Source organism: Chiroxiphia lanceolata, chromosome 6 (genome assembly GCF_009829145.1).
Source record: "Chiroxiphia lanceolata isolate bChiLan1 chromosome 6, bChiLan1.pri, whole genome shotgun sequence".
Classification (NCBI taxonomy): domain Eukaryota; kingdom Metazoa; phylum Chordata; class Aves; order Passeriformes; family Pipridae; genus Chiroxiphia; species Chiroxiphia lanceolata.
The window spans coordinates 1,000,751-1,028,742 of NC_045642.1; the positions used below are offsets into that span (position 1 = coordinate 1,000,751).

Below are 27,992 nucleotides of genomic sequence, written 5' to 3' on the forward strand. Positions count from 1 at the left end.
TACAGACACACAACCCCTCCCTAAGAATTTTAAGGCATTTTTGGGCTGTCCCCTCCCTTTTTGAGGGAACCCATCCGACTCCCTTGATTCCCCACTCATTTTCTCCACCACAACACCACCCTCCCAGTGACACCGGAGTGCCCCAAATGACATTATCAGAGATGATGACACAGAGCCCCCCACCCTGCACACGTGTCCCCAGGGATGGGACGTGGCTGGGACATCCTCACTGCGACGTCCCCAGGGCGCCGGTGCCGACATCATCACAGTCCATGTGCCCCGGGGGCTGTCCCGGAGAGTCCCCTGTGGCTCCGGGGGGACTTGGAGGGGGGCAGCTCCCACCTTGGCGACAGCAAAGGCAGGTGCCTCAGGGGGACAGCTCTGTGTCCCCCCTCCAGACCCCACCTGGGGTGTTTCTGTGTTTCTGCAGCCCCTGTGGATCTGGTGCTGGATCCCAGCTCGCCACCGCAGCCAAACCCCTGTGGAGTGGCTCTGCAGGGGGGACAGGGCAGCTGTGGTCCCTCTTACCTGTGAGTGGGACACAGATCCAGCCCCTCTGTGCCACTCCCTCGGAGATGGCCCCAGTGCTGGGAGCGGAAGACTCCTCTGGCACGGCCGTGGCATCGTCGTAGCCATCCAGGGTTCCAGCCGTGGCATCGTCGTAGCCATCCGAGGTTCCTGCTGTGGCATCGTCGTAGCCATCCGGGGTTCCTGCTGTGGCATCGTCGTAGCCATCCGAGGTTCCTGCTGTGGCATCGTCGTAGCCATCTGGGGTTCCGTGCCCAGGCAGGGCAGGGGGGGCTGGGACTGTCACGGGAGTACATGGCACTGACCCGGTGGCCATGGCAGGGACTGGCTGTGCCATCCCCCTCCGGCTGTGCCATCCCCCTCTGCCTGTGCCACCTGGGATGTGTTGGTGGCCCTTGGTCCCTCAGGGAAAGGTGATACTTCTCTGCCCACTAACGAGGGGGGACGTGTCCCCTCAGTTCCCCAGCCCTGCCGTGTCCCCTGTCCCCAGCTCTCCCCGCTGGGTTCCTGCCCTGTGCCCCTACCTGGGGCTGCCCCGCTGTCGCTCCCCTCCACGCTGTCCCCGGTATAATACAGCAGCTTCTTCACTGAGCCCTCCCGCGGGGAACCTGCAGGGGGAAAACAGGGTCTTGGGGTGGCCAGAGGTGGCACCGCGGGTGACACAACCTCAGCCACAGAGCAGGGCTGTGATGGGACCCAGGGACCCCCCACACCACGGGGAGGAGCCAGTGCTGTGCCACCAGGACCCGCTGCCGCGGTGGGACTGTGGGGCAGAGCCCCCCTGTCCGGGCAGAGCTGGGGCACGGGGGCTGCACCGACCTGGGTGACTGGGCACCTCCTGGTACTCCGATATCGCGCTGTAGTCCAGCTCCTGGTAGATGGCGTCGGGGATGGCACCCACGGCTCTGCCGGCGCCTGCAACAAGAGGCAGCGCTCTCCCAGGGCCGTGGGCACCGTGGGTGGCACCGGGCTCACCCACTGCCCACCCTCCGAGCCGTTCCACACGGGGGGAGCCCCTGAATCCCCAAAGCGGCTCTGCCCCGGCACCCGCCCGCCAGGACCCACCTCGGCGCCAAGCGCGGGCACGGCACATCAGCACGGCCAGGGCGCCCAGGGCCAGGCACAGCAGCGTCCCCAGGACCACGCACAGCACCACCGCCACCGGCACAGTCCCCCTGGCCACCGCAGGGCCGCTGCTGCTGGGGACAGCTGTGGGGACACGGCCAGGCAGTGAGGGCAGGGGGATCCCAGCCGGCCCGGCGGAGGGGAGCTGGCACAGGCAGAGCTACCTGTGCAGGTGGCCCCGTCCGGGCACGGGGTGGTGGCTGTCTCGCTGGGGTTGTCACTGTCCTCCGCACAAACCACGTAGGCGTCCCCTCCGGGGCCGCAGGAATGCAGGTGCCAGGGTGCCGAGGGGCACCCCCAGAGCGAGCGGGCCCCCTCCTCGCAGCCCACCCAGGCCAGCCAGGCGGGGGCCGGCTGCTGGGCGGGGGCGGGTGCCAGCTGCCCCCCGTCCCCACAGCCCAGCTGCCGGCAGACGGCGGCGGCGGTGCCGGGGCCGGTGCCGGTGGCGCACACGCGGCCCCAGGTGCCGTCGTGGAGCAGCTCCAGGTACCCGCTGCAGCGCCCGCGCCCGCCCGCCAGCCGCAGGGAGAGCTGCTCTGCGAGGGGTGCAGGGGGCTCACGGCACGGCCGGGAACCCCCCGGGGGGCTCTGCTGCTCCCCGCCCCGGGGACACCCGACACTGACCTGAGCACACGGCCCCGGCCCCGGCCCCGCACTCGCACTCGCGCCGTTCCGAGCGTGGGCATTCCCAGAGAGACTCCTCGCTCCCGGCGCACTCAACCACGTACGGCCACGCTCTGCCCGGCCCGGGGCCCAAGCGCGCCGAGCCGGGGGCCTCCAGCGCCGCGCCACAGCCCAGCTCCCGGCACACAACGGCGGCGGCCTGCAGGTCCCAGCGCTCCTGGCACACGCTGCTCCACGTGCCACCGGCATAGACCTCCACGCGCCCGGCGCAGCGCCCGGCACCGCCCGCCAGCCTCACCCGCCGGCTGCCTGCGGGCACGGAAGGACCGGGCTGGGGGCTGCTCGGGGCACCAGCACCCCGCCCCTTCTCGGGACACCCACCTGAGCAGACGATGGCTGCCCCATGAGGGATGTCGGTTGGCCCGGTGGTCATGTTCCAGACTATTAAGTCGTTTAGCCAGACAGGCATCTCCTGGTTGGTCATCTTCCAGAGAGTGTGGACCACTTCTATTGTAATTTTCTGCTCCGAATCGCTCATGTTCCACACGGGGACCGTACCAACGACAGCATCGCTCCTGTCCAGCCCACCACAGCCCAGCCTCCCACACACCACACCGAAATTCCGTTCAGCCAAAACCTCTCCTGGCACACGGCGCCAGACCCCAGGGCTTATGGCCAACTCCAGCCACCCGTCGCACCGGCTCTCACCCTCCACCAGCCGCAGGGAATTGACGATGCCTGTAAAATGACCTGGCTCAGCCCTCCCCTCATCCCAAAACAGCCCTGAGTGCTCCGCTCCCAATTCTTCGGGTGTCCCAAAAGCCCTTGGAGGCTCTTCCCACGGGTGCCACACAGACCTGAGCAGTTGACGGCGGCGGCGTTCCCCGGGCTGCAGGGGGGCTCCCCCAGCACCGCCACGGGGCACTCGCCCGGGTGCCGCTCGCTCCCGCTGCAGCCGAAGGCGTCCGGCCTCAGCGGCCCGTCCCCACTGCCGAAGGAGCCTCCCGGGGGCACGGTGACGGCGTGGCCACAGCCCAGGTGGTGGCACAGGACGTCGGCATCGGGCAGGTCCCAGTCGGTGGCGCACACGGACCCCCACGTGCCCCTCACCGCCACCTCCACCCGCCCAGCACAGCCCGAGCTGCTGTTCCCCAGCCGGAAGCCCGTGTAGGCTGTGGCAGAAAGGCCGTTCAGGGGGGTGATGCTGGGGGGACCCCCAACACCCCCCGCTGTCCCCGGTGCTTACGGGAGCAGATGATGGTGGCGTGGCCAGCGCAGCCCCGGCCGTGGGGCACCCGCCGGCCGCAGGCGCTGAGGAGGGGCTCGGTGCCGCTGCAGTTGAACCCCCCTTCCCACAGCGGCCCCGTTCCTGCCCCAAACTGGCTGCTGCCGGAGATGGCCAGCGCCGCGCCGCAGCCCAGCTCCCGGCACACCACCTGGGCCACCTTCATGTCCACGTGCTCCGCGCAGATGCCAACCCAGGCCTGGCGCGGCCGCACCTCCAACCGCCCGGCACAGGCTCTGTCACCTCCGACCAGCCGGGAAAACCCTGCGGGAGCAGTGTAGAGTTGGCACTGAGGGATCTGCCGGGAGTGCTGCGTCCCTCCCAGCCTGGCTCCTACCTTGGCAGATGACAGCAGTGTCGAACTCATGGCTACCGTTGTATGGTCCCCAGCCGCGGATCTTGCAGTCCCACAGTGTGGCCTCGTCCCCCTTGCAGTCCACCATGGCCAGGTTGATGGGCCCAGCTACAGTGCCAAAGCGGTTGCGGGCAGAGTAGGCGCCGGCAGCCGAGCCACAGCCCAGCTGCTGGCACACCACCTCAGCGTCCTCCATGAACCAGTTGCGATCTCCCACTGAGCCCCAGTGTCCCCGCAGCTTCACCTCCACCCTCCCGGCGCAGGGACCGCCGCCCACCAGCCTCAGCTCCATGGACTCTGCACCGGGACATCCGCACAGCTCAGCCCTGCCCGGCACACCCCAGCACGAGGTGGGTGTCCCGGCAAGGCCAGCCTGTCCCCCTCACCTGTGCAGATCACCCCCACGTCCCGCTCATGGCCGCAGCGGTGCTGGCCCCATCTGAAGTGCCGACAGTCCTCCAGCACCTCCTCGGTGCCGCGGCAGAAGTAGGGCTGGAGCCAGATCCGGCCGCTGCCCTGCCCGAACGGGGCGAACGGGGACGACCAGGCCACGCGGCCACAGCCCAGCTGCCGGCACACCACGGTGGCCCATTGGGCTTTAAACTGGAAGTCGAAGACGCAGACGGAGCCCCACTCACCGTCGTGATTCACCTCCACGCGTCCGGCACAGCGCCCGCCGCCCCCCACCAGCCGCAGCTGCCCGGAGCCTGCGGCACGGAGGGGTCTGAGCCGGGCCCGGCACCGGCGGGTCCCCGCTCCCACCACCCCGCCACTCACCCCCACACAGCTGCAGGCACAGCAGCAGCCCCAGCGCCCCGACCGGCCCCATCCCCGACAGGTCCCGCACCCCCAGCGCAGGCAGGGGATGATGTAGCGGCAGCGCCGGAGCCGGTGCAGGCGGCAGCACCAGGGGAGCCTTTATCAGCCGGGGGATCGCCCAGCTGCGGGGCCACGGCCTCCAATAACCTGCTTCGTGCCCAAATATGAGGCTCGGCTCCGCTTCTGGCGTCACACACCTCGCCACAGTGGGCCGGCACACGGATGTCCCCGGGGGGAGCCGCCCCCCCCAGCGCCTGGGCCGAGGGGGCCCCTCCTGTACCCCCCCGTGGCTCCAACTCTGCCGCTGGAGCCCGGCAAGAGCCATCCCCGCGCTGACAGGATTCAGCCCCGATCCCGCCGGAGCCTCCACGGGACCGCCCCGAGGAGCGGCTCGAGGCAGAGCCCCGGGGCCCCCTCCCCGGGTGCCCCCTCCCCGGGCGGTGGGAGCAGCCCCCGGCTCCCCGCGGGGGCGGCGGGTCCCGGTGCCTCGCGCGGGCGGTGGCACATGGCGGGGCTGCCGCAGCTGTGCCCCCGCGCTCGCCTCGCCGCCGGGGCAGGAAGGAGGCGGTTACCGCCCGCCGGGGACGCGGACGAGGCACCGACCGCACGCGGCTCCTGCCACCTGCGCCGGCACCGATAACGCCGCCGCTCTGCGCTGCCCGCGCCCCGCGGCTCTGTCCCGCTGCAGCTCGGGAGCCTCGGGAGCCGCAGCGTTAAGGAGATGTGCCAATCTGATCGCTCCTGCGGCTCCCTGCCGTCACGGTCCCAACGCCAGAGACTTTCACTGCTGGGAAGAAACCTCTGAAGATCTGCTCTGATGGGGAGTTCAAAAAATGTCGCTTCTCAGGAGGAGAAGGATTTCTGTTTCCTGGAAAATCTGTTTCCAGCTGAGCTCAGAAAGTACACACCAGAGGTTTGGGGAAAAGGAGAGGACTGAAGCAGTGACCCACCAGAAACCCATCAGAACTCACTGGCACTACTTCCAAGGCTGCTGGCAAAGCCTGGAAAACCCTCAGAAGCCATACTGATTTGTCTTGGTTTGGCCCAGTCTCTTCCTGGACCTCAACTGCTTTTAGCACAGATGCTGCTGTCTCTGTGAGAATCCTGGAGGTTCCCTGGGCAGCTGATCCACTCTGCCCTGTGTCTCCTGCTCTGAGCTCCTGCCCAGCCAGAGCCAACTGTGCCAAGGGCACGAGCACTCACAGCCTGGATAGGGAATGGGAGACTGACTTGTGTGGAATTCACCTAGAAAGTCAAACGAGGGGATTGTTGGACTATCTGGCTCCTTAGGGAACCTGCTGGGAGTAGAGAAGCACAACCCCAAATCTCCAGCTGTGGGTGGAGTCGTGGAACGTAAACCAGCACAAATGGATCCCCCAAAATGAACCGTGGGAGAGCAGGACCAAATAAGGGTCACTGTCCCTGGGGAAAGGCAAAAGGAATTGGTTGGGACTTGGATTGTCCCCTGGGGAGATGCTGGTTGCTGGGATGGAGAGAATGCCCTCCCTCAGGCTGCCAAGATCTCTCAGTGCAGCGGCTTTGGCCGACAGGGCAGCACAAAGATTGTTCTCTGCGGGGGGCCCAGGGTTGGGTTCCGGTCTCAGCTTTGCAGGTTTAGAGGAATTCTACCTACAGCCCGCAATTTCATGGGGAATTCCTGCTGGAACAGCCTCCCAGTGCCTCCTGGAGCCCGGCTATTCCCCTGCAGAGCTGCCGCTCTAAGGCCAGGTTTGGCAGGAAGCAGCCACGGTTCCAGGTTTGCTCAGCGGGATCGGGACAAGGACAGGTTGATGTTGCACAGACTTTGCTGTTTGTAACCCTCCTGCCCCGGCCCCGCTGGGGTCCCTGGGGGGACTTGAGCGAGTTCCCTGGAATTCGGCCGATTCTCCGCCCCGGGCCGGGCTCCAGGGGATGTGTTATCCCAGGAGAAGGCGGCGGCCGGACGCGCTCCCGGCCCGGGGCGAGGCAGCCCCTGAGCACGGGCGAGGACGTCTCTCCGGCCGGGAAGCCGCTGTCCCTTCGGAGCCTCGCGAGCGGCCCCGGCGAGTTCTTTTCCCCGAGGAAAGGGATGCACATCCCTGCCTTCAGGGCACCTCGGTTCTGACCCACCTGTTCAAGCTGTCCACGGGTTCTGCAGGTGCGGTTGGTCCCCGCAAAACTGCGAATTGTCTCCAACCCCAACTTTCTCCAAGCACCCCCTTTTCTTTTCAGGCATCTCCGAGGGTTCTGGCTCGGGATTTAGTGCCGCTGAGGGCACATGGCCCTGGCTTTAAGGCTGCTGCTGGCTGCTGGCCTCCGGCTGGAAGGGCAGGGATTTGGGGCGGGCGGGACACACGTGGGGGGCACGGGGGAGCTCTGGGAGGTCGGCGCTGGGAATGGCTCCCGTGCTGCTCTGCAGCCCCGCCGTGCCGACACTGCCGAGTGCCAGCTGGATTCTTTGGGTCCTTCGGGGCTGGCGCTGGGGCGTGTCCAGGGTGAGGCATCTCCGGGTGCCCGTCCAGAGCAGCCCCGGCTGAGGAGCCGCGGGCAGCCCTTTCTCCGTGCCCACCGCAGTGCCCGTGGCCGGTTCCCACCCCCGGGATGTGCGTTTGGCAGACGAGCCCTGCTCGGGAGACAAATGCATCTGGTTGCCGATGGAAGCGCTGGCCCGGAGCTGCTCCATCCCTGCTGCCACGGGCTGTGCTGGGAGTCCTGCGGCTGCGGGCGGGATTGCCTGAGCCCCGGAGCGCCGGGAGCCCCGGCAGAGCAGTGCAGGGCACAGCTCCAGGGCACAGCTCCTCCATCCCCTGGCAAGAGGAAGGGCAGTGCAGGGCACAACTCCTCCATCCCCTGGCAATAGGAATCCCAAGCAGGGCTGGCTCGCTCTCTGTCTGTTTGCCTGTCTGTCGCTCCGGTCTCCTCCCGGCCCACGTTCCCTGCCCAGCTGGTTCCGCGCAGGGAGCCCCGAGAACGTTCCAGGCGGGAAGCAGGAGCCGCCGAGGGCTCCGTCCAGCTCCGGGCACGAAAAGCGGCCCCGACCTGAGCCCCCCCGGCATTTTGGGTTCCGAACCCTCACCTGGAGGAGACGCCCCCCCGCAGGCGGGACCAGGCGGCGACACTCGACCGACGCCTTTGCCTCGGAACGAGGGATCCCCCCGGGCTCGGTTGGCTCCTTTATCCCTGCAAATGAGCTCGGACGTCGCACGAGCACCTTTGCAGCCGTTGGGTGAATCCCGGACGGGGCCGGAAAACCTCCCTGAGCAGGGCAGTGATGAATTGGTGCCCGTCCCCAGCCGGGCACAGCCCAGCCGGCCGCACTCCCTCGGGCCGTGGCTGCGAAGGGCTCGTGCAGAGGAGGGAGAGCTGCAGAGATTGAATAAAAGCGCATTTCCTGACTTTAATTCCCTGCGTTCCTTCCGTCCTTTGACTCGCGCGGCGGCGTCCGGTTGCAGCATTTCTTGGTTTCCTCTCCTGTAGCCGTTTCCCTCCCAGGCAGGACCTTCCCCGTCTGCAATTAACGATGAAACGTTTCAATGGGATTTTTAAAAACCGGAGGGTTTGCCCCGGGAGGGTGCGAGTTGCCGAGAAAGTGAGGGAGAGGAAGGAGAGCCTCAGGTCTCACCTGGCAGGTGTCAGATGAGCTGCTCCTTCTGGATGGCAGGGCAAAGAACTGCTGTCGGCAATTGCCGAAGTTCCGCGGGTAGAGTTGGGAGCAGCCTGTGCCCGACCCGCGGCACGGTCAGTGCCGGCTCCTGGGGCCGCCTTGGAAAGACACAGGGACACGGGGACAGACAGGCAGCTCTGCTCGGGAGAGCACGGGAGGAACGAGGAAAGGGCTGCCCTCATTCTTCCTTGTCCTGGCACGACCCCGGCTCCCCGCGGCCAGAGCGACACCGTGGGCGGAGCCCCGGCGGGCCCCAGACCCCTCGTTCCCGGAGGACACTGCGGGCGGGAACCCCCTGGGGCCGCGGGGAAGGGGCAGGCGGGCGACGTTCTCCCCGGGAGGGGCTGCGGTGGCCGCGGAGGTGCCCGAGCGCGGGGGCTCCGATCCCGCGGGGGTTGCGGGCAGCGCTGCGGGCCCGGCGGGATCGGGGGTCCCGGAGTCGGCCCGGCGTGTCTCCGCGCCCCGGCCGGTCCCAGCCCCGGCTCCGCGTCTGCACGAGGAAAGCGCCGCCGTTCTGCCCTGGCCGGGCCCCGGCAGAGCCCCGGCCCGAGCGGCCCCGCCGGGATCGGCCCCAGCGCCCGCCCCGGAGCGGCTCCTCCCGCCCGCGGCACCGGGACACAGGACCGATCCCGGTGCCGGGGCCCGTCCTGATGCCGAGCCCCATCCCAGCCCCAAGCCAACCTCGATCCTCCGGTGCCGGTCCTGAGGCCGAGCTCCATCGCCAGCCTCACTCTCCGGTGCCGTCCCCGCTCAGCGGCCCGGGCTCGGCGCAGCGCCGGGAGCAGCCCCCGGGCCGGGGCTCCGGCCCCGAGCGCCGATCGCTCCCACAGCATCCCGGGACGAGTTTCCTGCACAACAGCGGGGCGGGCGCGGCTCTGCCGCTTTTGAGGAGCGCGGGCGGGGCCGGGGCGGGGCCGGGGCCGGGGCAGGGCCCGCACAGGTGCGAGGGGAGGGGGCCGTCCAGGTGCACGGGGCGGGCACGGGCGGGGGCGGGTCGGGGCGGGGGGTATTTAAGGGCCGGAACTCGCCATCGCTCCCGTTTGCTCGGGCAGTGCGCGGAGCGGCAGCAGCGCCGCGGGGGCCTCGCTCTGCCGCGGCTCTTTTCCTTTGCTTTTCTTTTTCCCTTTTCTTTTATTTTTCCCTTTTCTTTTGCTTTGTCCCCGTTCCTTCGTCCTCTCCCTTCCTCTCCCCCCTTGCCCCCACACCCTCCCCCCCCCAAACCGCCCCCATCCCTTCCTCCCTCCCCAACCCACTCGTCCCCTGCGACCCCTCCCAGCCCCGCAGGGGCAGCCCGACCCCCCCAACCCTCCTTCCTGCCCCTCCGTCCTCCCTGGCCCCCCAGCCGGCCTGGTCCCGCTCCCTCTCCGGTCCCTGCAGTACAGCCCTCCCCACCCTGCCCTCCTTCCCGCTCCTCCGCCCTGCCCGGCCCCGCACGCCGCCTGCCCCCGGCCCCTGCTGCTGCCCTCCTGCACAGCCCCCGGCCCCCCCTGTCCCCCGCTCCGTCCTTGCCCCCCCGCCCGTCCCGTCCGTCCCCCTGTCCCCCGTTCCGTGTCCCCGCAGCCGCGGGCTTGGGGGCGCCGATTTTAATAAAGCCGCGAGGGCCGGAGTCGGCGCCCCCCCTGAATCCCCCCCACGGGGCCGGGCCCGCTCGGCGGGTCCCCCCCTGCAGTTGCCAAGCACCGCCCGACACCGCCGGGGCTCCGGCCCGTCCCGACATCACACGGGGGGCTCCGCGGGCGGGGGGCAAAGGGGGCGGGTTCGCTGTCGGCAATGGACGCGGCGGTGTGTGGAGATGTGCGGGTCCATTGCCGAGAGCGACCCCGCGGGCTGGGGGGACGGGGGGGACTTGGGGAGGGGCCCCCTCCGGAGGAGGGGGTCTGGGGAGGGGGGGGGGGGCGGGTTGGGGGGAGGAAGGGGGGGGTTGGGGAGGCGGGGGGGGAGGAAGGGGGGGAGGGGGGAGAGGGGGGTGGGGGAGGGAGGGAGGGGGGGGGATGGCGGGGGGTGGGAGTGAGGGCGGGTGGGAGGGAGTGAGGGATGGAGGGCGGGCGGGGGAGGAGGGCGAGGGGGGAGGTGGGTGGGAAGGAGGGAGGGGGTGGGAGGGGAGGGAGGGGGGAGGGGGGGCTGGGGAGGGGGGGGCGCTGGGGGGAGGGGGGGGGGGAGGGAAGGGGGTGGGGGGAGGAAAGGGGCTGGGGGGGGAGGGCAGGGGGGCGGGGGTTGTGCCTGGAAGGGCCCTGTGCCTGTGTGTGTGTATACACTTCTATGTTTACGGGTTCCAGACGTGACATGGACCCAAGAGGCATCCGCCCACCCCCCCCCCCCCCCCCCCCCCCCCCCCCCCCCCCCCCTCCTCCCACCCCCCTCCCTCCCTCCCACCCCCCTCCCATCCCAACCCACCCCCCCCCCCCCCCCCCCCCCCCCCCCCCCCCCCCCCCACCCACCCCCCTCCCTCCCGCCCGCCCCCCCCCTCCCGCCCACCCCCCCCTCCCTCCCACCCCCCCCCCCGCCCTCCCACCCCCCCCTCCCCCGCCCTCCCCTCCCACCCCCCCTCCACCTCCCCCTCCCCTCCCACCCCCCCCCTCCCCCTCCCCCCGCCCTCCCCTCCCGCCCCCCCTACCTCCCCCAACCCACCCCCCCTCCTCCCCAGACCCCCTCCTCCGGAGGGGGCCCCTCCCCAAGTCCCCCCCGTCTCCCCAGCCCGCGGGGTCGCTCTCGGCAATGGACCCGCACATCTCCACACACCGCCGCGTCCATTGCCGACAGCGAACCCGCCCCCTTTGCCCCCCGCCCGCGGAGCCCCCCGTGTGATGTCGGGACGGGCCGGAGCCCCGGCGGTGTCGGGCGGTGCTTGGCAACTGCAGGGGGGGACCCGCCGAGCGGGCCCGGCCCCGTGGGGGGGATTCAGGGGGGGCGCCGACTCCGGCCCTCGCGGCTTTATTAAAACCGGCGCCCCCAAGCCCGCGGCTGCGGGGACACGGAACGGGGGACAGGGGGACGGACGGGACGGGTGGGGGAGCAAAGAAGGAAGCGGGGGACAGGGAGTGTCGGGCTGTGCAGCAGAGCAGAGAGGGGGGAGAAAGGGCAGGCAGGGGGGGCCGGGCAGTGCGGGAAAGGAGTGACAGGGGCCGGGGGCAGGTGGCGTGCGGGGCCGGGCAGGGCGGAGGGGCGGGAAGGAGGGCAGGGTGGGGAGGGCTGTACTGCAGGGACCGGAGAGGGAGCGGGACCAGGCCGGCTGGGGGGCCAGGGAGGACGGAGGGGCAGGAAGGAGGGCTGGGGGAGTCGGGCTGCCCCTGCGGGGCTGGGAGGGGGTGCAGGGGACGAGCGGGTTGGGGAGGGAGGGGGGGAGGGTTTGGGGGGGGAGGGTGTGAGGGCAAGGGAGGGGAGGAAGGGAGAGGACGAAGGAACGGGGACAAAGCAAAAGAAAAGGGAAAAATAAAAGAAAAGGGAAAAAAAAAAGCAAAGAAAAAGAGCCGCGGCAGAGCGAGGCCCCCGCGGCGCTGCCGCCGCTCCGCGCACTGCCCGAGCAAACGGGAGCGGGGGCGAGTTCCGGCCCTTAAATACCCCCCGCCCCGACCCGCCCCCGCCCGTGCCCGCCCCGTGCACCTGGACGGGCCCCTCCCCTCGCACCTGTGCGGGCCCTGCCCCGGCCCCGCCCCGGCCCCGCCCCGCCCGCGCCCCTCAAAAGCGGCAGAACCGCGCCCGCCCCGCTGTTGTGCAGGAAACTCGTCCCGGGATGCTGTGGGAGCGATCGGCGCTCGGGGCCGGAGCCCCGGCCCGGGGGCTGCTCCCGGCGCTGCGCCGAGCCCGGGCCGCTGAGCGGGGACGGCACCGGAGAGCGAGGCTGGCGATGGAGCTCGGCCTCAGGACCGGCACCGGAGGATCGAGGTTGGCTTGGGGCTGGGATGGGGCTCGGCATCAGGACGGGCCCCGGCACCGGGATCGGTCCTGTGTCCCGGTGCCGCGGGCAGGAGGAGCCGCTCCGGGGCGGGCGCTGGGGCCGATCCCGGCGGGGCCGCTCGGACCGGGGCTCTGCCGGGGCCCGGCCAGGGCAAAACGGCGGCGCTTTCCTCGTGCAGACGCGGAGCCGGGGCTGGGACCGGCCGGGGCGCGGGGACACGCCGGGCCGGCCCCGGGACCCCCGATCCCGCCGGGCCCGCAGCGCTGCCCGCGCCCCCCCGAGGTCGGAGCTCCCGCGCTGGGGCACCTCCGAGGCCACCGCAGCCCCTCCCGGGGAGAACATCGCCCCCCTGCCCCTTCTCCACGGCCCCAGGGGGTTCCCGCCTGCAGTGTCTGCAGACCCCGGGAACGAGGGGTCTGGGGCCCGCCGGGCCTCCGGCCAAGGGATCGCTTCGGCCGCGGGGAGCCAGGGTCGTGCCGGGGCAGGGAAGAATGAGGGCAGCCCTTTCCTCGTTCCTCCCGTGCTCCGGGACCCCCAGCAGAGCTGCCTGTCTGTCCCCGTGTCCCTCTGTCTGCCCTCAGGCAGCCCCAGGAGCTGGCACTGACCGTGCCGCGGGTCGGGCACAGGCTGCTCCCAGCTCTGCCCGCGGAACTTCGCCAATTGCCGACAGCAGTTCTTTGCCCTGCCGTCCCTAAGGGGCAGCTCATCTGACACCTGCCAGGTGAGACCTGAGGCTCTCCTTCCTCTTCCCCGGTTCCTCGGCAACTCGCACCCTCCCGGGACAAACCTTCCGGTTTTTAAAAATCCCATTGAAACGTTTCATCTTTAATTGCAGACGGGGAAGGTTCTACCTGGGAGGGAAACGGCTACAGGAGAGGAAACCAAGAAATGCTCCAACCGAAGGCTGCCGCGCGAGTCAAAGGACGGAAGGACCACAGGGAAGTCGAGTCAGGAAATCCACTTTTATTCAATCTCTGCAGCTCTCCCTCCTCTGCACGAGCCCTTCGCAGCCACGGCCCGAGGGAGTGCGGCCGGCTGGGCTGTGCCCGGCTGGGGACGGGCACCAATTCATCACTGCCCTGCTCAGGGAGGTTTTCCGGCCCCGTCCGGGATTCACCCAACGGCTGCAAAGGTGCTCGTGCGACGTCCGAGCTCATTTCCAGGGATAAAGGAGCCAACCGAGCCCGGGGGGATCCCTCGTTCCGAGGCAAAGGCGTCGGTCGAGTGTCGCCGCCTGGTCCCGCCTGCGGGGGGGCGTCTCCTCCAGGTGAGCGTTCGGAACCCAAAATGCCGGAGAGGCTCAGGTCGGGGCCGCTTTTCAGGTCCGGAGCTGGACAGAGCCCTCGGCGGCTCCTGTTTCCCGCCTGGAACGTTCTCGGGGCTCCCTGCGCGGAACCAGCTGGGCAGGGAACGTGGGCCGGGAGGAGGCCGGAGCGACAGACAGACAGACAGACAGCGACCCAGCCCTGCTTGGGCTTCCTCTTGCCAGGGGATGGAGGAGCTGTGCCCTGGAGCTGTGCCCTGCACTGCCCTGCCGGGGCTCCCGGCGCTCCGGGGCTCAGGCGATCCCGCCCGCAGCCGCAGGACTCCCAGTACAGCTCGTGGCAGCAGGGATGGAGCAGCTCCGGGCCAGCGCTTCCATCGGCAACCAGATGCATTTGTCTCCCGAGCAGGGCTCGTCTGCCAAACGCACATCCCGGGGGTGGGAACCGGCCACGGGCACTGCGGTGGGCACGGAGAAAGGGCTGCCCGCGGCTCCTCAGCCGGGGCTGCTCTGGACGGGCACCCGGAGATACCTCACCCTGGACACGCCCCAGCGCCAGCCCAGAAGGACCCAAAGAATCCAGCTGGCACTCGGCAGTGTCGGCACGGCGGGGCTGCAGAGCAGCACGGGAGCCATTCCCAGCGCCGACCTCCCAGAGCTCCCCCGCGCCCCCCACGTGTGTCCCGCCCGCCCCCAATCCGTGCCCTTCCAGCCGGAGGCCAGCAGCCAGCAGCAGCCTTAAAGCCAGGGCCATGTGCCCTCAGCGGCACTAAATCCCGAGCCAGAGCCCTCGGAGATGCCTGAAAAGAAAAGGGGATGCTTGGAGAAAGTTGGGGTTGGAGGCAATTCGCAGTTTTTCGGGGACCCAACCGCAACCGCAGAACCCGTGGACAGCTTGAACAGGTGGGTCAGAGCCGAGGTGCCCTGAAGGCAGGGATGTGCATCCCTTTCCTCGGGGAAAAGAACTGGCCGGGGCCGCTCGCGAGGCTCCGAAGGGACAGCGGCTTCCCGGCCGGAGAGACGTCCTCGCCCGTGCTCAGGGGCTGCCTCGCCCCGGGCCGGGAGCGCGTCCGGCCCCCGCCTTCTCCTGGGCGAACACATCCCCTGGAGCCCGGCCCGGGGCGGAGAATCGGCCGAATTCCGGGGAACTCGCTCAAGTCCCCCCAGGGACCCCAGCGGGGCCGGGGCAGGAGGGTTACAAACAGCAAAGTCTGTGGAATATCAACCTGTCCTTGTCCCGATCCCGCTGAGCAAACCAGGAACCGTGGCTGCTTCCTGGCAAACCTGGCCTTAGAGCGGCAGCTCTACAATAGCCGGGCTCCAGGAGGCAGTGGGAGGCTGTTCCAGCAGGAATTCCCCATGGAATTGCGGGCTGTAGGTAGAATTCCTCTAAACCTGCAAAGCTGAGACCGGAACCCAACCCTGGGCCCCACAGAGAGAACAATCTTTGTGCTGCCGTGTCGGCCAAAGCCGCTGCACTGAGAGATCTCGGCAGCCTGAGGGAGGGCATTCTCTCCATGCCAGCAACCAGCATCTCCCCAGGGGACAATCCAAGTCCCAACCAATTCCTTTTGCCTTTCCCCAGGGACAGTGACCCTTATTTGGTCCTGCTCTCCCACGGTTCATTTTGGGGGATCCATTTGTGCTGGTTTACGTTCCACGACTCCACCCACAGCTGGAGGTTTGGGGTTGTGCTTCTCTACTCCCAGCAGGTTCCCTAAGGAGCCAGATAGTCCAACAATCCCCTCGTTTGACTTTCTAGGTGAATTGTACACAAGGCAGTCCCCCATTCCCTATGGATATGGTTTGAAGCTGGCTCCCTGCCAAGTCTCCAACCCTTACCACCAGAAGTCGTCGTCATCCCCCCCCCCCCGCCCAACCCTCAGGGAGAAGAGGGAGAAAAACAACCAAGAAAACCCAAAACGAAAGAGAGACAGCTAAAGTGATATATATAAATATATTTACACTTATGTTACAATTGAAATATATACAATTTAAAATATATACAATTTCACAAGGGAAGGGGGAAGGGAAAAAGGAACAAAACCAAAATAATATATATATATATATATCCCAATCAGCAGCCCGAGATCTAGTAACTAAAGAGTTAGCAAAGAAAATATCCCACCACTCTCCTTGGGACAACCGAGAGTCGCTCTGGGACGATCGCCGGCAACCTCCGCCTCCCAAGGCTGACAAGGCCCTACCAGGCCTCGCTCCCCAACCCGGCAGACTCAACAGCAGGGAACCTGCACCTCCGAGCCGCCAGAAGGAAGGAGGGCAAAGGCCTCTCCTCCTTTCTTCTTATAGTCTGGCTTACGTAAAAATCGTAGGGAATACTGGGTAAATCTGGACCCTTCCTTGGTTACAAACTGGTCACCAAGGAAGGCCTAGCCCAAACCACCACACCTATCCAGGCTGTGAGTGCTCGTGCCCTTGGCACAGTTGGCTCTGGCTGGGCAGCAACTGAGAGCAGGACATGAGACAGAGTGGATCAGCTGCCCAGGGAACCTGCAGGAGATGAAGCTACTGGATCCCCATTCCAATCAAGGGAACACATTCTGTCTCTGGCAGAAGCCGGGAGCCAAAGCAGATCCCACCTGGCCAGGCTGGGGGGCAGCAGTTGGATCCACTCTGGGGGAAAGCCCCTGTGCCTGCCAGGAGCTCTGACTCTGTTTGTCCTGCAAGTTCCTGATCAGTGTCAGGGCCATTGGGAGGGATTCGGAATCCCAAGAAATCCCAAATCCTACCGCAGGATTCAATCAAAGGAAGAAAGCCATTCTTGTCATAAAAAGTTTAAAAACCTGTTAAAAATTCTAGGACAACAATACTGGGATTCCCAGGATCCTTATTAGTGCTCTTGGTTCCATTTCAATGTATCTTTAGTCCCTCAGTGAGCAGCTTGGAGAACTTCCCCTGGGATTTAGAGGCTGAGCAGGGTTTGCTTTGGATTGCCTTGCACCTCTGGCCCCAGCTGGTGCAAACACAACTGGGACCAATGTGGTTAAACACACTTTCCTACACAAACAGTTGCTGTATCCCCTAGAAATTACCCCAAGTTTGCAGATTAAAATGTCACCTCTGTCCCTCCTAAGTTATCCCAGGTTTCCCCAGCTGGGAGCTGCAAGGAGGCTGTAAATTCAATGGCAGAAAGAGAACATCTGTCAGCAAAGGGCACAAAAAAGGGGACAGGTTTCAGAAAACATTTCTGCAATCCAAGGAATAACTCTTACCAGTTTCCCAGGGAGAAGAACAGGAACTCACAGCCACTAATGCCTGACAGTCCCCTGCAGCCAGAGCTCAGCACACACCCAGAGAGGCAATTCCAACATCTAAAACAAAAAAAGAAGACAAAAGTGATTTATTTTGATTTAAAGTTATTTTAAGTCATTCAAAGCAAAGCAAGCCTTGCTTTGGTTTCAGTTGGGTGAACAGTAAGTGTTGGGCACAGGGCAGGTCATTAATGCCCAGGGAATGGTGCTTTGTGGGGGAAGAGCAGCTGATGGAGTTGCCCAGTCCAATTCCTGCCCAAGGCCTGACTGGCCCAGGACAAACCCTCTGGCAGGCAGTGGTTTTGTTCCCTCTCGTGGTCTGTGGACAGTGCCAGGCTGGGGACAGGCACACGCAGCTGGCAGCACTCTCTGCTCCAAAGACACTTCTGGCCTCCTTGGAAACTGCCTCTGACACTTGGTTTTCTCCAGGAGAAATTAAGGAATTGCTCGTGGCAGTTTGGAGATTAAATTATTCCAAAGGGAAGGAAAGAACAAGTATTCCTGCCAGAGCCCTTGGGATCTGCTGGGCTGAATTGGGAAGGGCCCCTTATCTGCAGAGCAAATACAGGACAACCTCAACCACAAAGCCCAGACTGTCCAGTGGGGCGTGAAAGCACCACTGGGACAAACCTCCACTCTCCTGATTCTTTCCAGGGGCTGCTCCAATCCAGCTCTGAAGCTGCCAAGCCCAAACTGTCCCCAGTGCTCTGGAACAACAGGATCTTCCCAGGGATGATGCATTGGAAGCACAGCCCTCATTCTCACCCTGCACACACTCCCAGGCTCACCCCAAATTCAGGACAAGGGGCCAAAGGCCACTCGGGCCGGGGCTCTCTCTGTCTCTGCGGGCTCAGGGACTGCAGCCACCAGGGCCCTCCAGCACGGACAGCCTGGACCCAGAGCAGATCCCTGGGCACTGGCAGCGTCCTGGGCATCCCTGGAGACAGAAACCATCAGCCTCTGGGGATAGCACTTCATTGCCAGCACACACAGCCTGCCAAATTTAGGGGGGCAGCTATTGCACCACAAACCCCGGTCTGACCCAGTTCTCCTGGGCACCAACACGGGCTCCACAAACCCACAAGAATGAGAATGTTCTGCTGCTTTGACAAGCTTCAGCCCAGCTTTGCAAACCTCAGTCCCTGCAGCTCCCTGCTCTCCAGAGCCCCGTTCAGGGCTGGCTCCAGTTCCCTGGAGAACCTGCCCCAGCCCCACTCTGGGCCAGGTTGAGCAGAAGCCACTGGGCTGCACAAGGAAGAACCCTCCCCTGGCTGCTGCAGCCGGAGGGAGATCCAGCTCCCAATGGAATGCTGGCAACAGCCTCCCAGATGGTCTCTACCCACCCCTTGGCAGTGGCTCAGAATGGCAGCAGCTCCAGTGCCAGCTGGGTCCCTGCACGAGTCCTTGTCCCAGCCCTGCCACACGACACCCACGGGCACACAGGCCTTGCTTGCACAATTCCTCACCCACAGCTGAGGGAAAACCACACAATATTAAGAAATAACCTGGACTGAGGGCACTCATCACTCCAGTCCATCAGGAGTTGGAAGGCCCGAGTCAGTGGGGGAAAAAAACCCTAAACAAACCAAACCACCCCAAATTTCAAGATAAAAACACACTGCTTCCTTAACAGAAGCACACCAAACTCATTGAAGTCAGTGAGGAAATTACAAACAAACAAACAAAGACCTAAAAAGATGCTTTGCATTGATACACTCTCTGGTTGATCATCCCAAAGGAGATTCTCCACAGCTCAGAAGCAAGTACCAATACTTTGTCCTCTGTTGAAAATTAACAGCTTGAGGGGCTGGACATGTCCAGTGAGGATTCAGGGGCTGGTGGGTCGTTTATGGCTGACCCCGACTGGCCCAGGCCAAACCCAACCACCCCCATCGCTGCTCCAGCCCAAACCTGGGGGCAACATTCACACAGTTTGGAAACACTCCCCTTCCCTGCTACTCCGTCCTTCCTTGCACATCCAGTGCCCAGGGAGCAAATGGCAACAGGCAGGAGGAGAGAAACGTGTCCCTGTGACTTACCCCAGCCCACGGGCAGCACCAGGAGCCCCCAGCGCCGGCCGGCGGGGCTGCAGCCTCTTGCCTTGGGCTGCTCACAGCCCAGGGCACTTGGCAGAGCTGGGCTGGATCAGGGCTTGGTCCTGGCCTGGAAGAGAGGAGAACAAGGCAATTAAGTGCACTGGGCAAGTCAAAGGCTCCTGCCCTTCACCCTTCTGTTCTGATTGCTCACTAGACAGTTTTAGCCATGAAAAATCCAGGGGGGACACCAAACAAAATGGGACCTTTTCCAGCATTTTCATTCCTATCTCTTTCAGGCTTTAAAAGGAGGCTCACCTTTCTTCCTGCATTCCTTGCCCCACTGGAACAGAACCCTTTTCATTCCAAACCCCTCTTGTGAGTCAGTCCATCCTCTGCCATTGGACTTTGGACAAAGGAAGAGACACCTGGGATGCTGGAGCCCAGGAAATGAGGGAGACAAACCTGCCAGGGAAAGGTTTCAAGGCACTCCAGAACTCAGAAATATGTTCATGCCTTGCCAGCCCACCCCAATTCTATGCCCCCCACCTGAGCTGGGCAGGTGAGGCCAAGGCTCCCCTTCCTCCTGCCAATCACTGTCCCAGCACACGGATCCCCGTGCTGGACAGCCCTTGGAAAAACTTGGGAAAGGTAGAAGGAAAAGGGCACTGCCTGTCAGAAAACGAGTGTCTGTGAACATCCCTTCTGCACAAATTTAATGCCATCCCTCTGCTCCAATAAACCCAGGGCAGGCAGGTCCCTCCAGCCCAGGGAGAACAGGAAGGAGAACTGCAGGAACACAGGCAGACACGGGCAGCTCTTGGCACTGATGCCCTGCAGCCCTGTCTGCCCTTGGGGCTCTTGGCACTTCATTTATAAGGAATGGGGGGGGGGCAGCAGCCCAGGAATGCCCCTCAGAAACAGGGGCCTTGGCAGCTGGAGATCAGAGGAGGGGAGTTGTGAGGGGAGACACAGAGAGAGAACAGGAAGGGGGGTTGTTGGGGAACTGGAAACACGGGAGGCTGGAGGAAGGCAGGGGGTGAGCACTGGCCTGGCTTGGATGGATCCTTTCTCCCTTGGCTCAGGGGCCTCAGCTCCACCCTCTCTGAGAGCAGCAGGGAACTGCTGCAGGGGAAGAGTTCATTTAGGCACAAGCCAGTGATGCAGCCACAGGGGCAGGGGAAGAGGAACTGACACCAAAATGACACAATCACCACTGAAAGGGACTTTATTGAGCTGCAACACAAACACATTCACAGCAGGCCAGGGCAGGAGATGCCCACAGGACACCACTACAGCAGCTGGGCTTGCAGGAACACCATCTTCTCAAGGGATGGAGCCAGAGTCTCACAGTTGGGATCGAGCCTGGGGGGCTGGAGAGCACTCAGGCATCAGGGCCAAGTCCTGCCCCCTCACTGCAGACAGTTCAGCTCCAGCAGCAGGGGGATTTTCTGCCTCTCCCTCCACTATTATTTGGGACCCAACAGCTCAATGCTGTGGAGTTTTAGCTTCATAAATGTTTTACACAGCTGAGTTTCACAAGAACTGGGGCACTTGTCATTACTCCTGACTCTTCCTGGGCTGCACTTCCAGGATCCTTTGGGCACGAGGAACCTTCCAGACTGCTCCAAACCTTCACAGCCCACTTGCTCTTCTTGCCACAGCTGGACCAGCTCAGTGTCCCTGCAGAAAGAGAAGGCAATGATCTTTTCTGAAACCACAAACTCCCCCCCTTTGCTTTCCCATTCCAGGTTTGGTTCCTTACACAACTGAGGCTCTTCCAGGCCTTGCCAAGTGGCAGCCAAGGAATCCAACCCCAGAACCTGCCACGGAGCAACATCTGTGCCACAGCAACATCATTCCAGACCTCTCCCTGCCAACCCTCCGCTTCTCCCAACAGCTCCAGGGGCACCAGAACTTGCCCTGAAGGCACAAAGGCTTGTTTTGGGACCACCACAAGCCATCTACACTGTAGCACTGGAATTCCATCTCCTGGAAAAGCTGGGAAAGCAGAGAAGAAAACCAGGCCCTTACAGGTGAATTGGGGGCACCTCTTCATCCAACAGCAGCTCCAAGAAAGGTACTGAGTCAACACCTCACCAAAGACACAGGAAAACAAGGAGCCACACTCCTTCTGTTGTGTTGGACCTGTGTCTGACCAGGACATGTGCAAACCAAATGCTGGGGACTGGAACACACACCTGGCACTCCTGCAGCTCTTACCATTACATACATTCAAGAGAAAACAGCCAATTGGACCATCACTGCTCATTTCCCAATCCCACACTTCTCCCTCTATTGTGTTAAAGACTGAGGAAGTTGGACCAGTGTCTGACCAGGACATGTGCAAACCAAATGCTGGGGACTGGAACACACACCTTGCATTCCCGCAGCTCTTACAGTCACATTCAAGAGAAAACAGCCAATTGCACCATCACTGCTCATTTCTTAATCCCAATCCTACACTTCCTTTACACTTGGAGCACCACTTTTATCACCCCATTACAGCCCATTAGAGAGTTCCATGTCCAGCAGGGACAGGTAGCCCTGGAATACTGTCAGCAATGCCTGAATCCATTGCAGGGACCTTGCTTTGAGCTCCCCAGGGCCGGGCACCCCGAGGATCTCCCCGAATAATCCTTTCGGTGCGCGCTGGAGTCCTCGGGGTGCCCCAGCCCGGGGGGCACCAACAGCACTGTCCCTCCAGGGGCCCAATTTGGTGCCAAGGCTTCAATGCACAGCCCAAAAGGCATTTCAAGAGGCCTTCTGTGGAACCCACCAACATGGATGGGTAGGAAGACACAAGAAGGCCTCATTTCTAAAGGCAGGGGGATCTTGTCTGTGTCCCAGACTGGTCCGGGGATCTGAGGCCCTTCCCGAGAAAATCTCGGTGCCGGCGTGAAGGCCCAGAGATCCCTTGGAGCCACGGGAGAGCAGGCACAGAGTCCCTCCTGGGGGCCAATTCTGCTGCCTCAACTCAGCTCTTCAAAGAAGCCTCTAAGGCTCAGCTGGTGAGTTTTAGAAGCCTGGTTTTCCTTGCTTACAGCACCCTGCCATGACCCCAGCCCGCCGGGTGTCCTGGCAATCCGCTCCCAAAGGGCACACGGGGCTGTCTCCACCACACCTGACATGGCAGCATTACAGGAGGATTCATATTTGTTCCCTGCATTCCTGTTCCATATTCAGGACATTTTCCAACACTTATTACAATACACACCTACCCTTATAAGGTTTCCAAGGGTCTTCCCAGGTCTTCTCTGTCTGGAGCCCTCCAAGTCCTCAGTGCCTGCCTGAGGAACCTCAACACAACTCACCTGCTTACACAGGAACTTGGTGCTGCTTGGCTGATGCCTCAGCTCCCTTCTTCCTTGTTTCTTCACCTCCCTTGCTTGGTCCCTTTAAATCCCTTGGCTCAGCTCTGGGCAGTTTCCAGGCTACATCCCACTGCAAAAAGGATTAGCTCTTGTTACATCTCAACACTCAAATATCAGTCCCCCTTTTTCTTGACACTTGGTCATCAGGCCAGTGTCTTCTTCTTTAAAGCAGAGTTTGACTCCTCAGTGACAACAACTGACAGCTCTGAATCATAACACAGGTTGAGACACAAACACAGATGGGAACTCTTAAGGATCCACTTTGTTCTGCTCAACAATCAAAAGGAGCTTTCTGAACTCAAGAATAACATACCTCAGGTCCTTTTTCTGCAACATTAACTGCTCTAAATGTGATCAACCAGACCTGGAAAGGCCCTTTCCCCTTCACCTGCAGGGCTGGCAGTGCCACCACTCGACACGGCCCCAGTGGCTGGGCAGGAACGGAGGGGCTGGGGCGTCCAATCCATCGGCCCAGGCGGCACCAGGAGTTCCTGGAGTTCCTGCAGGGGAGAGCCTCAAGCCAACAAAGGATTAGGAAGAGCATTTTAAACTTTAATAGGTATATCTCCTGGAAAATGGGGAGTTGGAAAAGGCTTACAGGTACAACAAGGACAGACTCAAGACTATCTATTAAAAGGATCTCCTAGCACTCAAAAGCTATCACTATCCTTCTTTCAGGGTTAACTCAGGAAACTCTGTTTGCCAAGAGCCTCCAGGAGGATTTCCAGCTTTTGGGGCTCTCTTTTAACCATTTTTCCCATGATGGTAGCTGGGACTATCAACCTGCCCTACAGGGGGAACAGCCCACAGAGTTCACTTGCAGGGATGCCATTACCTGGAAGTCCCTTGTCAGGGGGGTCACTGCACACCTTGGCCTTTGTGTTTTCCCTCCCAAGCAAAGATGCTGCCAACAGTTCTGAGACATCTGGCAGACCCAGAGCTCTCCTCAGAGAATGCTTCAGCTGCTTAAAGGCTGCCCTTGCACCATCTAGACAAGGCAGCAAATTCTTACAGACTCTTGGAAAAGTTGCCATAACAGTCTTACCACACATCCAGAGGGAGCAATCCAGAGTCCAGCCCGTCCCACCATTCCCAGGGAGGCAGTTCCTGGGCTGTCTGGGGCTCAGGGAGGAGTCACAGGGCTTCTTTGCTTCCTTACAAGTTTCTGGATTTTCTCCTGCAAAAGCAAAGGTTTCTTGGCTTTCCTTGCTCAAGCAGATGCAGCAAAGGCCATCTTTTCAATCTAATCCTGGAAACTACTCCAGGTTGTCATTTCAGGGGGTTCTCTCATGTCCTGCATTAATCAATCTCCTTTGCTATTGGTTGTCTTGGCAGGTTCTTGCATTCACCTTCTACAATAAACCATGAGGAGCAAATTTAGCTGTTCCTGCAACCAATCCAAGCTGGCATTCTGATTTTAAAGGATACTGGCTTGGCCTTACCAGGAGAGATCCCACATTAGGGGTAATACCTACAGGTTCTGCCCTCTTCCACTCTCCTGCAATTCCACTGGCCCACACCACAGGAAAAACTGCAGCTGCCACTTCAGTCGGGCCCTTGCTGCTGACAGGAGTTATTCCCTGCACAACAACAGCTGCTGCTTGGACACATTTAGTTTCAGGAACTGCAGTTTCAATATTCCCATTTCTCAATTTCATTTCTACCTCAACTTTTCCAATCAATTCCTTCCTAGCAGAGTTTTGGGCAAGTATGGCAAATAGACAGAGTCGGGAATTACCCAATATTTTTCCCAGTTTAACCCCTGTCACACCAATCACCTTAACAGTGCCATTCTCTAATTCTGTTTTGTTTTGGACCTGTGTCTGACCAGGACAAGTGCAAACCAAATGCTGGGGACTGGAACACACACCTGGCACTCCTGGAGCTCTCACCATTACAGTCAAGAGCAAACAGTCAATTGCACCATCACTGCTCATTTCTTAATCCCAATCCCACACTTCTTTGGCACTTGGAGCACCACTTTTATCACCCAATTACAGCCCATGAGAGAGCTCCATGTCTAGCATGGACAGGTACCCCTGGGATACTGTCAGCAATGCCTGAATCCATTGCAGGGACCTTGCTTTGAGCTCCCCAGGGCCGGGCACCCCGAGGATCTCCCCGAATAATCCTTTCGGTGCGCGCTGGAGTCCTCGGGGTGCCCCAGCCCGGGGGGCACCAACAGCACTGTCCCTCCAGGGGGCCCAATTTGCTGCCAAGGCTTCAATGGACAGCCCAAAAGGCATTTCAAGACTCCTTCTTTGGAACCCACCAACATGTACGGGCAGGAAGACACAAGAAGGCCTCATTTCTAAAGGCAGGGGGATCTTGCCTGTGTCCCAGACTGGTCCGGGGATCTGAGGCCCTTCCCGAGAAAATCTCGGTGCCGGCGTAAAGGCCCAGAGATCCCTTGGAGCCATGGGAGAGCAGGCACAGAGTCCCTCCTGGGGGCCAATTTGGCTGCCTGATTTCAGCTCTTTAAGGAAGCCTCTTAAGACTCAGCTGGTGAGTTTTGGAAGCCTGGCATTCCTTGCTTACAACACCCTGCCATGATCCCAGCCCGCCGGGTGTCCTGGCAATCCGCTCCCAAAGGGCACACGGAGGTGTCTCCACTGCAGCTGATGGGAGGGGTCAGCATTACAGGAGGGCTCATTTTCCTTCCCTGCATTCCTGTTCCATATTCAGGACATTCCCAACACCTGTTACCATATACACAAACCCTTATAGGGTCTCTGAGGGGCTCCATCGGGGGTCTCTGGTGGTCACCTGTGCCTGGAGCCCCCAACGTTCTCAGTGGCCACCTTATCAACTTCAAGACAACTCACCTGGCTGTAGAGGAATTTGGTGCTGTTTGGCTGCTGCCTCAGTTCCCTTCTTCATTCTTTCTTTACTTTGCTTGCTTAGTCCCTTTCAGTTCCTTGGCTCAGCTCCAGGCAGTTTCCAGGGTACATCCCACTGCAAAAACTACCAGTTCTTGGTACATCTCAAAACTCAGACATCAGGGAGCCAGGCAGAAATCTACTAATTCAGGGCACTACCTCCAAATATTGGGACCATAACATTCCATGGCCTCGGTTGGCAAGTCAACACCAAACAGCTCAGACACAAACAATAACCTGCACACTACAACCATCTGGCACTGCTGGTTCAACCAGGCCAAGTCAGTTGGGAAATTACACAAGGTCAGCTTTCTTCCAAGTTTCAGTTATGGTACAAAAATCAGGGAGATCACAGACTCCCCCATACAGTTTTACTCTGAGGAGATAAAGAAACCAAAGCCATCCCCAGGGTTGCAATAGCTCAGGCTCACAGAAAGACCCAGGGGCATCAGGTTTTCGAGGGGCTTCACCGAGGGTCTTCCCAGGTCTTCTCTGTCTGGAGCCCTCAAAGTCCTCAGTGCCTGCCTGAGGAACCTCAACACAACTCACCTGCTTACACAGGAACTTGGTGCTACTTGGCTGATGCCTCAGCTCCCTTCTTCCTTGTTTCTTCACCTCCCTTGCTTGGTCCCTTTAAATCCCTTGGCTCAGATCTGGGGAGTTTCCAGGCTACATCCCACTGCAAAAAGGATTAGCTCATGTTACATTCCAACACTCAGGTATCATTCCCCATTTTCACTTGATACTTGGCCATCAGACCAGTGTCTCACTATTTAAAGGATAGTTTAACTCCTCAGTGACAACAACTGACAGCCCCGAATCATAACACAGGCTGAGACACAAACATGGATGGGAACTCTTAAGGATCCACTTTGTTCTGCTCAACAATCAAAAGCAGCTTTCTGAACTCAAGAAGAAGAGACCCAACGTCCTTTTTCTGCAACATTAACTTCCTACCAATCCAGTCTGGCATTCTGATTTTAAAGGATACTGGTTTGGCCTTACCAGTACAGATCCCACACTGGGGGTAATACCTACAGGTTCTGCCCTCTTCCACTCTCCTGGAGTTCCACTGGCCCACACCACAGGAACAACTGCAGCTGCCACTTCAGTCGGGCCCTTGCTGCTGACAGGAGTTATTCCCTGCACAACAAGAGCTGCTGCTTTGATACATTTAGTTTCAGCAATTACAGTGTCAGTATCCCCAGTTTTCAACTGCATTTTTACCTCAAGTTTTTCACTCAATCTCTTCCTAGCAGAAGTTTAGGTGAGTTTGGCAAATAGAGAAACAGAGGAATTACTCAATGTTTTCCCAGTTTAACCCCTGTCACACCAATCACCTTAAAAAGTGCCAGTCCTTCATTCTCCCTCTACTGTGTCAAGGACTGAGGAAGTTGGACCTGTGTCTGACCAGGACATGTGCAAACCAAATGCTGGGGACTGGAACACACACCTGGCACTCCTGCAGCTCTCACCATTACAGTCAAGAGAAAACAGCCAGTTGTACCATCACTGCTCATTTCTTAATCCCAATCCCACCCTTCTTTGGCACTTGGAGCACCACTTTTATCACCCAATTACAGCCCATTAGAGAGCTCCATGTCTAGCAGGGCCAGGTAGCCCTGGGATACTGTCAGCAATGCCTGAATCCATTGCAGGGACCTTGCTTTGAGCTCCCCAGGGCCGGGCACCCCGAGGATCTCCCCGAATAATCCTTTCGGTGCGCGCTGGAGTCCTCGGGGTGCCCCAGCCCGGGGGGCACCAACAGCACTGTCCCTCCAGGGGCCCAATTTGGTGCCAAGGCTTCAATGCACAGCCCAAAAGGCATTTCAGGAGGCCTTCTTTGGAACCCACCAACGTGTACAGGTAGGCAGCCACAAGAAGGCCTCATTTCTAAAGGCAGGGGGATCTTGCCTGTGTCCCAGACTGGTCCGGGGATCTGAGGCCCTTCCCGAGAAAATCTCGGTGCCGGCGTGAAGGCCCAGAGATCCCTTGGAGCCACGGGAGAGCAGGCACAGAGTCCCTCCTGGGGGCCAATTCTGCTGCCTGAAAACAGCGCTTCCAACAAGTTTCAAAGACTCTACTGGTGAGTTTTAGAAGCCAGGCATTCTTTTATTACTATGATCTTGAATCATTCCAGCCCGCCAGGTGCCCTGGCAGTCAGTTCCCAAAGGGCACACAGAGGTGTCTCCACTGCAGCTGATATGGCAGCATTACAGGAGGATTCATATTTGTTCCCTGCGCTGCATTCCTGTTCCATATTCAGGACATTTTCCAACACTTATTACCACACACACCTACCCTTATAAGGTTTCCAAGGGCCTTCACCAAGGTTTTCCCAGGTCTCTCTCTGGAGCTCTCCAAGTCCTCAGTGCCTGCCTGAGGAATATCAACACAACTCACCTGCTTACACAGGAACTTGGTGCTGCTTGGCTGATGCCTCAGCTCCTTTCTTCCTTCTTTCTTCACCTCCCTTGCTTGGTCCCTTTAAATCACTTGGCTCAGATCTGGGCAGTTTCCAGGCTACATCCCACTGCAAAAAGGATTAGCTCCTTTTACATCTGAACACTCAGATATCATTCCCCCTTTTTTCTTGACACTGGGCCATCAGGCCAGTGTGTCATTATTTAAAGCATAGTTTGAGTCCTCAGTGACAACAACTGACAGCCCTGAATCATAACACAGGCTGAGACACAAACATGGATGGGAACTCTTAAGGATCCACTTTGTTCTGCTCAACAATCAAAAGCAGCTTTCTTAACTCCAGAAGAATACACCCAACGTCCTTTTTCTGCAAAATTAACTGCTATAAATGTGACCAAGAAGACCTGCAAAGGCCCTTTCCCCTTCACCTGCAGGGCTGGCAGTGCCACCACTCGACACGGCCCCAGTGGCT

At 61.4% G+C, this 27,992-nt stretch overlaps 1 protein-coding gene and 2 long non-coding RNA genes across 3 annotated transcripts; all 3 read right to left on the reverse strand.

The window, feature by feature from the left end:
* Positions 1-226: 226 nt before the first annotated feature.
* LOC116787981 (scavenger receptor cysteine-rich domain-containing protein SCART1-like) lies at positions 227-5,061 on the reverse strand. Its single transcript, XM_032690190.1, has 13 exons — positions 4,695-5,061; positions 4,304-4,624; positions 3,900-4,214; positions 3,524-3,826; positions 3,135-3,449; positions 2,659-3,015; positions 2,278-2,586; positions 1,818-2,189; positions 1,594-1,737; positions 1,348-1,443; positions 1,053-1,136; positions 406-807; positions 227-342 (listed from the first exon to the last, which is right to left on the reverse strand). Exons 1-13 carry the CDS (start codon positions 5,059-5,061, stop codon positions 227-229), a joined length of 3,501 nt encoding a protein of 1,166 aa, XP_032546081.1.
* A 10,998-nt stretch (positions 5,062-16,059) lies between these two features.
* LOC116788692 lies at positions 16,060-19,494 on the reverse strand. The gene is made up of 4 exons (XR_004357728.1): positions 19,393-19,494; positions 18,850-18,973; positions 16,803-16,870; positions 16,060-16,670 (listed from the first exon to the last, which is right to left on the reverse strand). It is a non-coding gene; the product is annotated as an uncharacterized LOC116788692 (long non-coding RNA).
* A 4,091-nt stretch (positions 19,495-23,585) lies between these two features.
* LOC116788686 lies at positions 23,586-27,988 on the reverse strand. Its single transcript, XR_004357720.1, has 3 exons — positions 27,949-27,988; positions 25,646-25,775; positions 23,586-23,797 (listed from the first exon to the last, which is right to left on the reverse strand). It is a non-coding gene; the product is annotated as an uncharacterized LOC116788686 (long non-coding RNA).
* Positions 27,989-27,992: the final 4 nt, after the last annotated feature.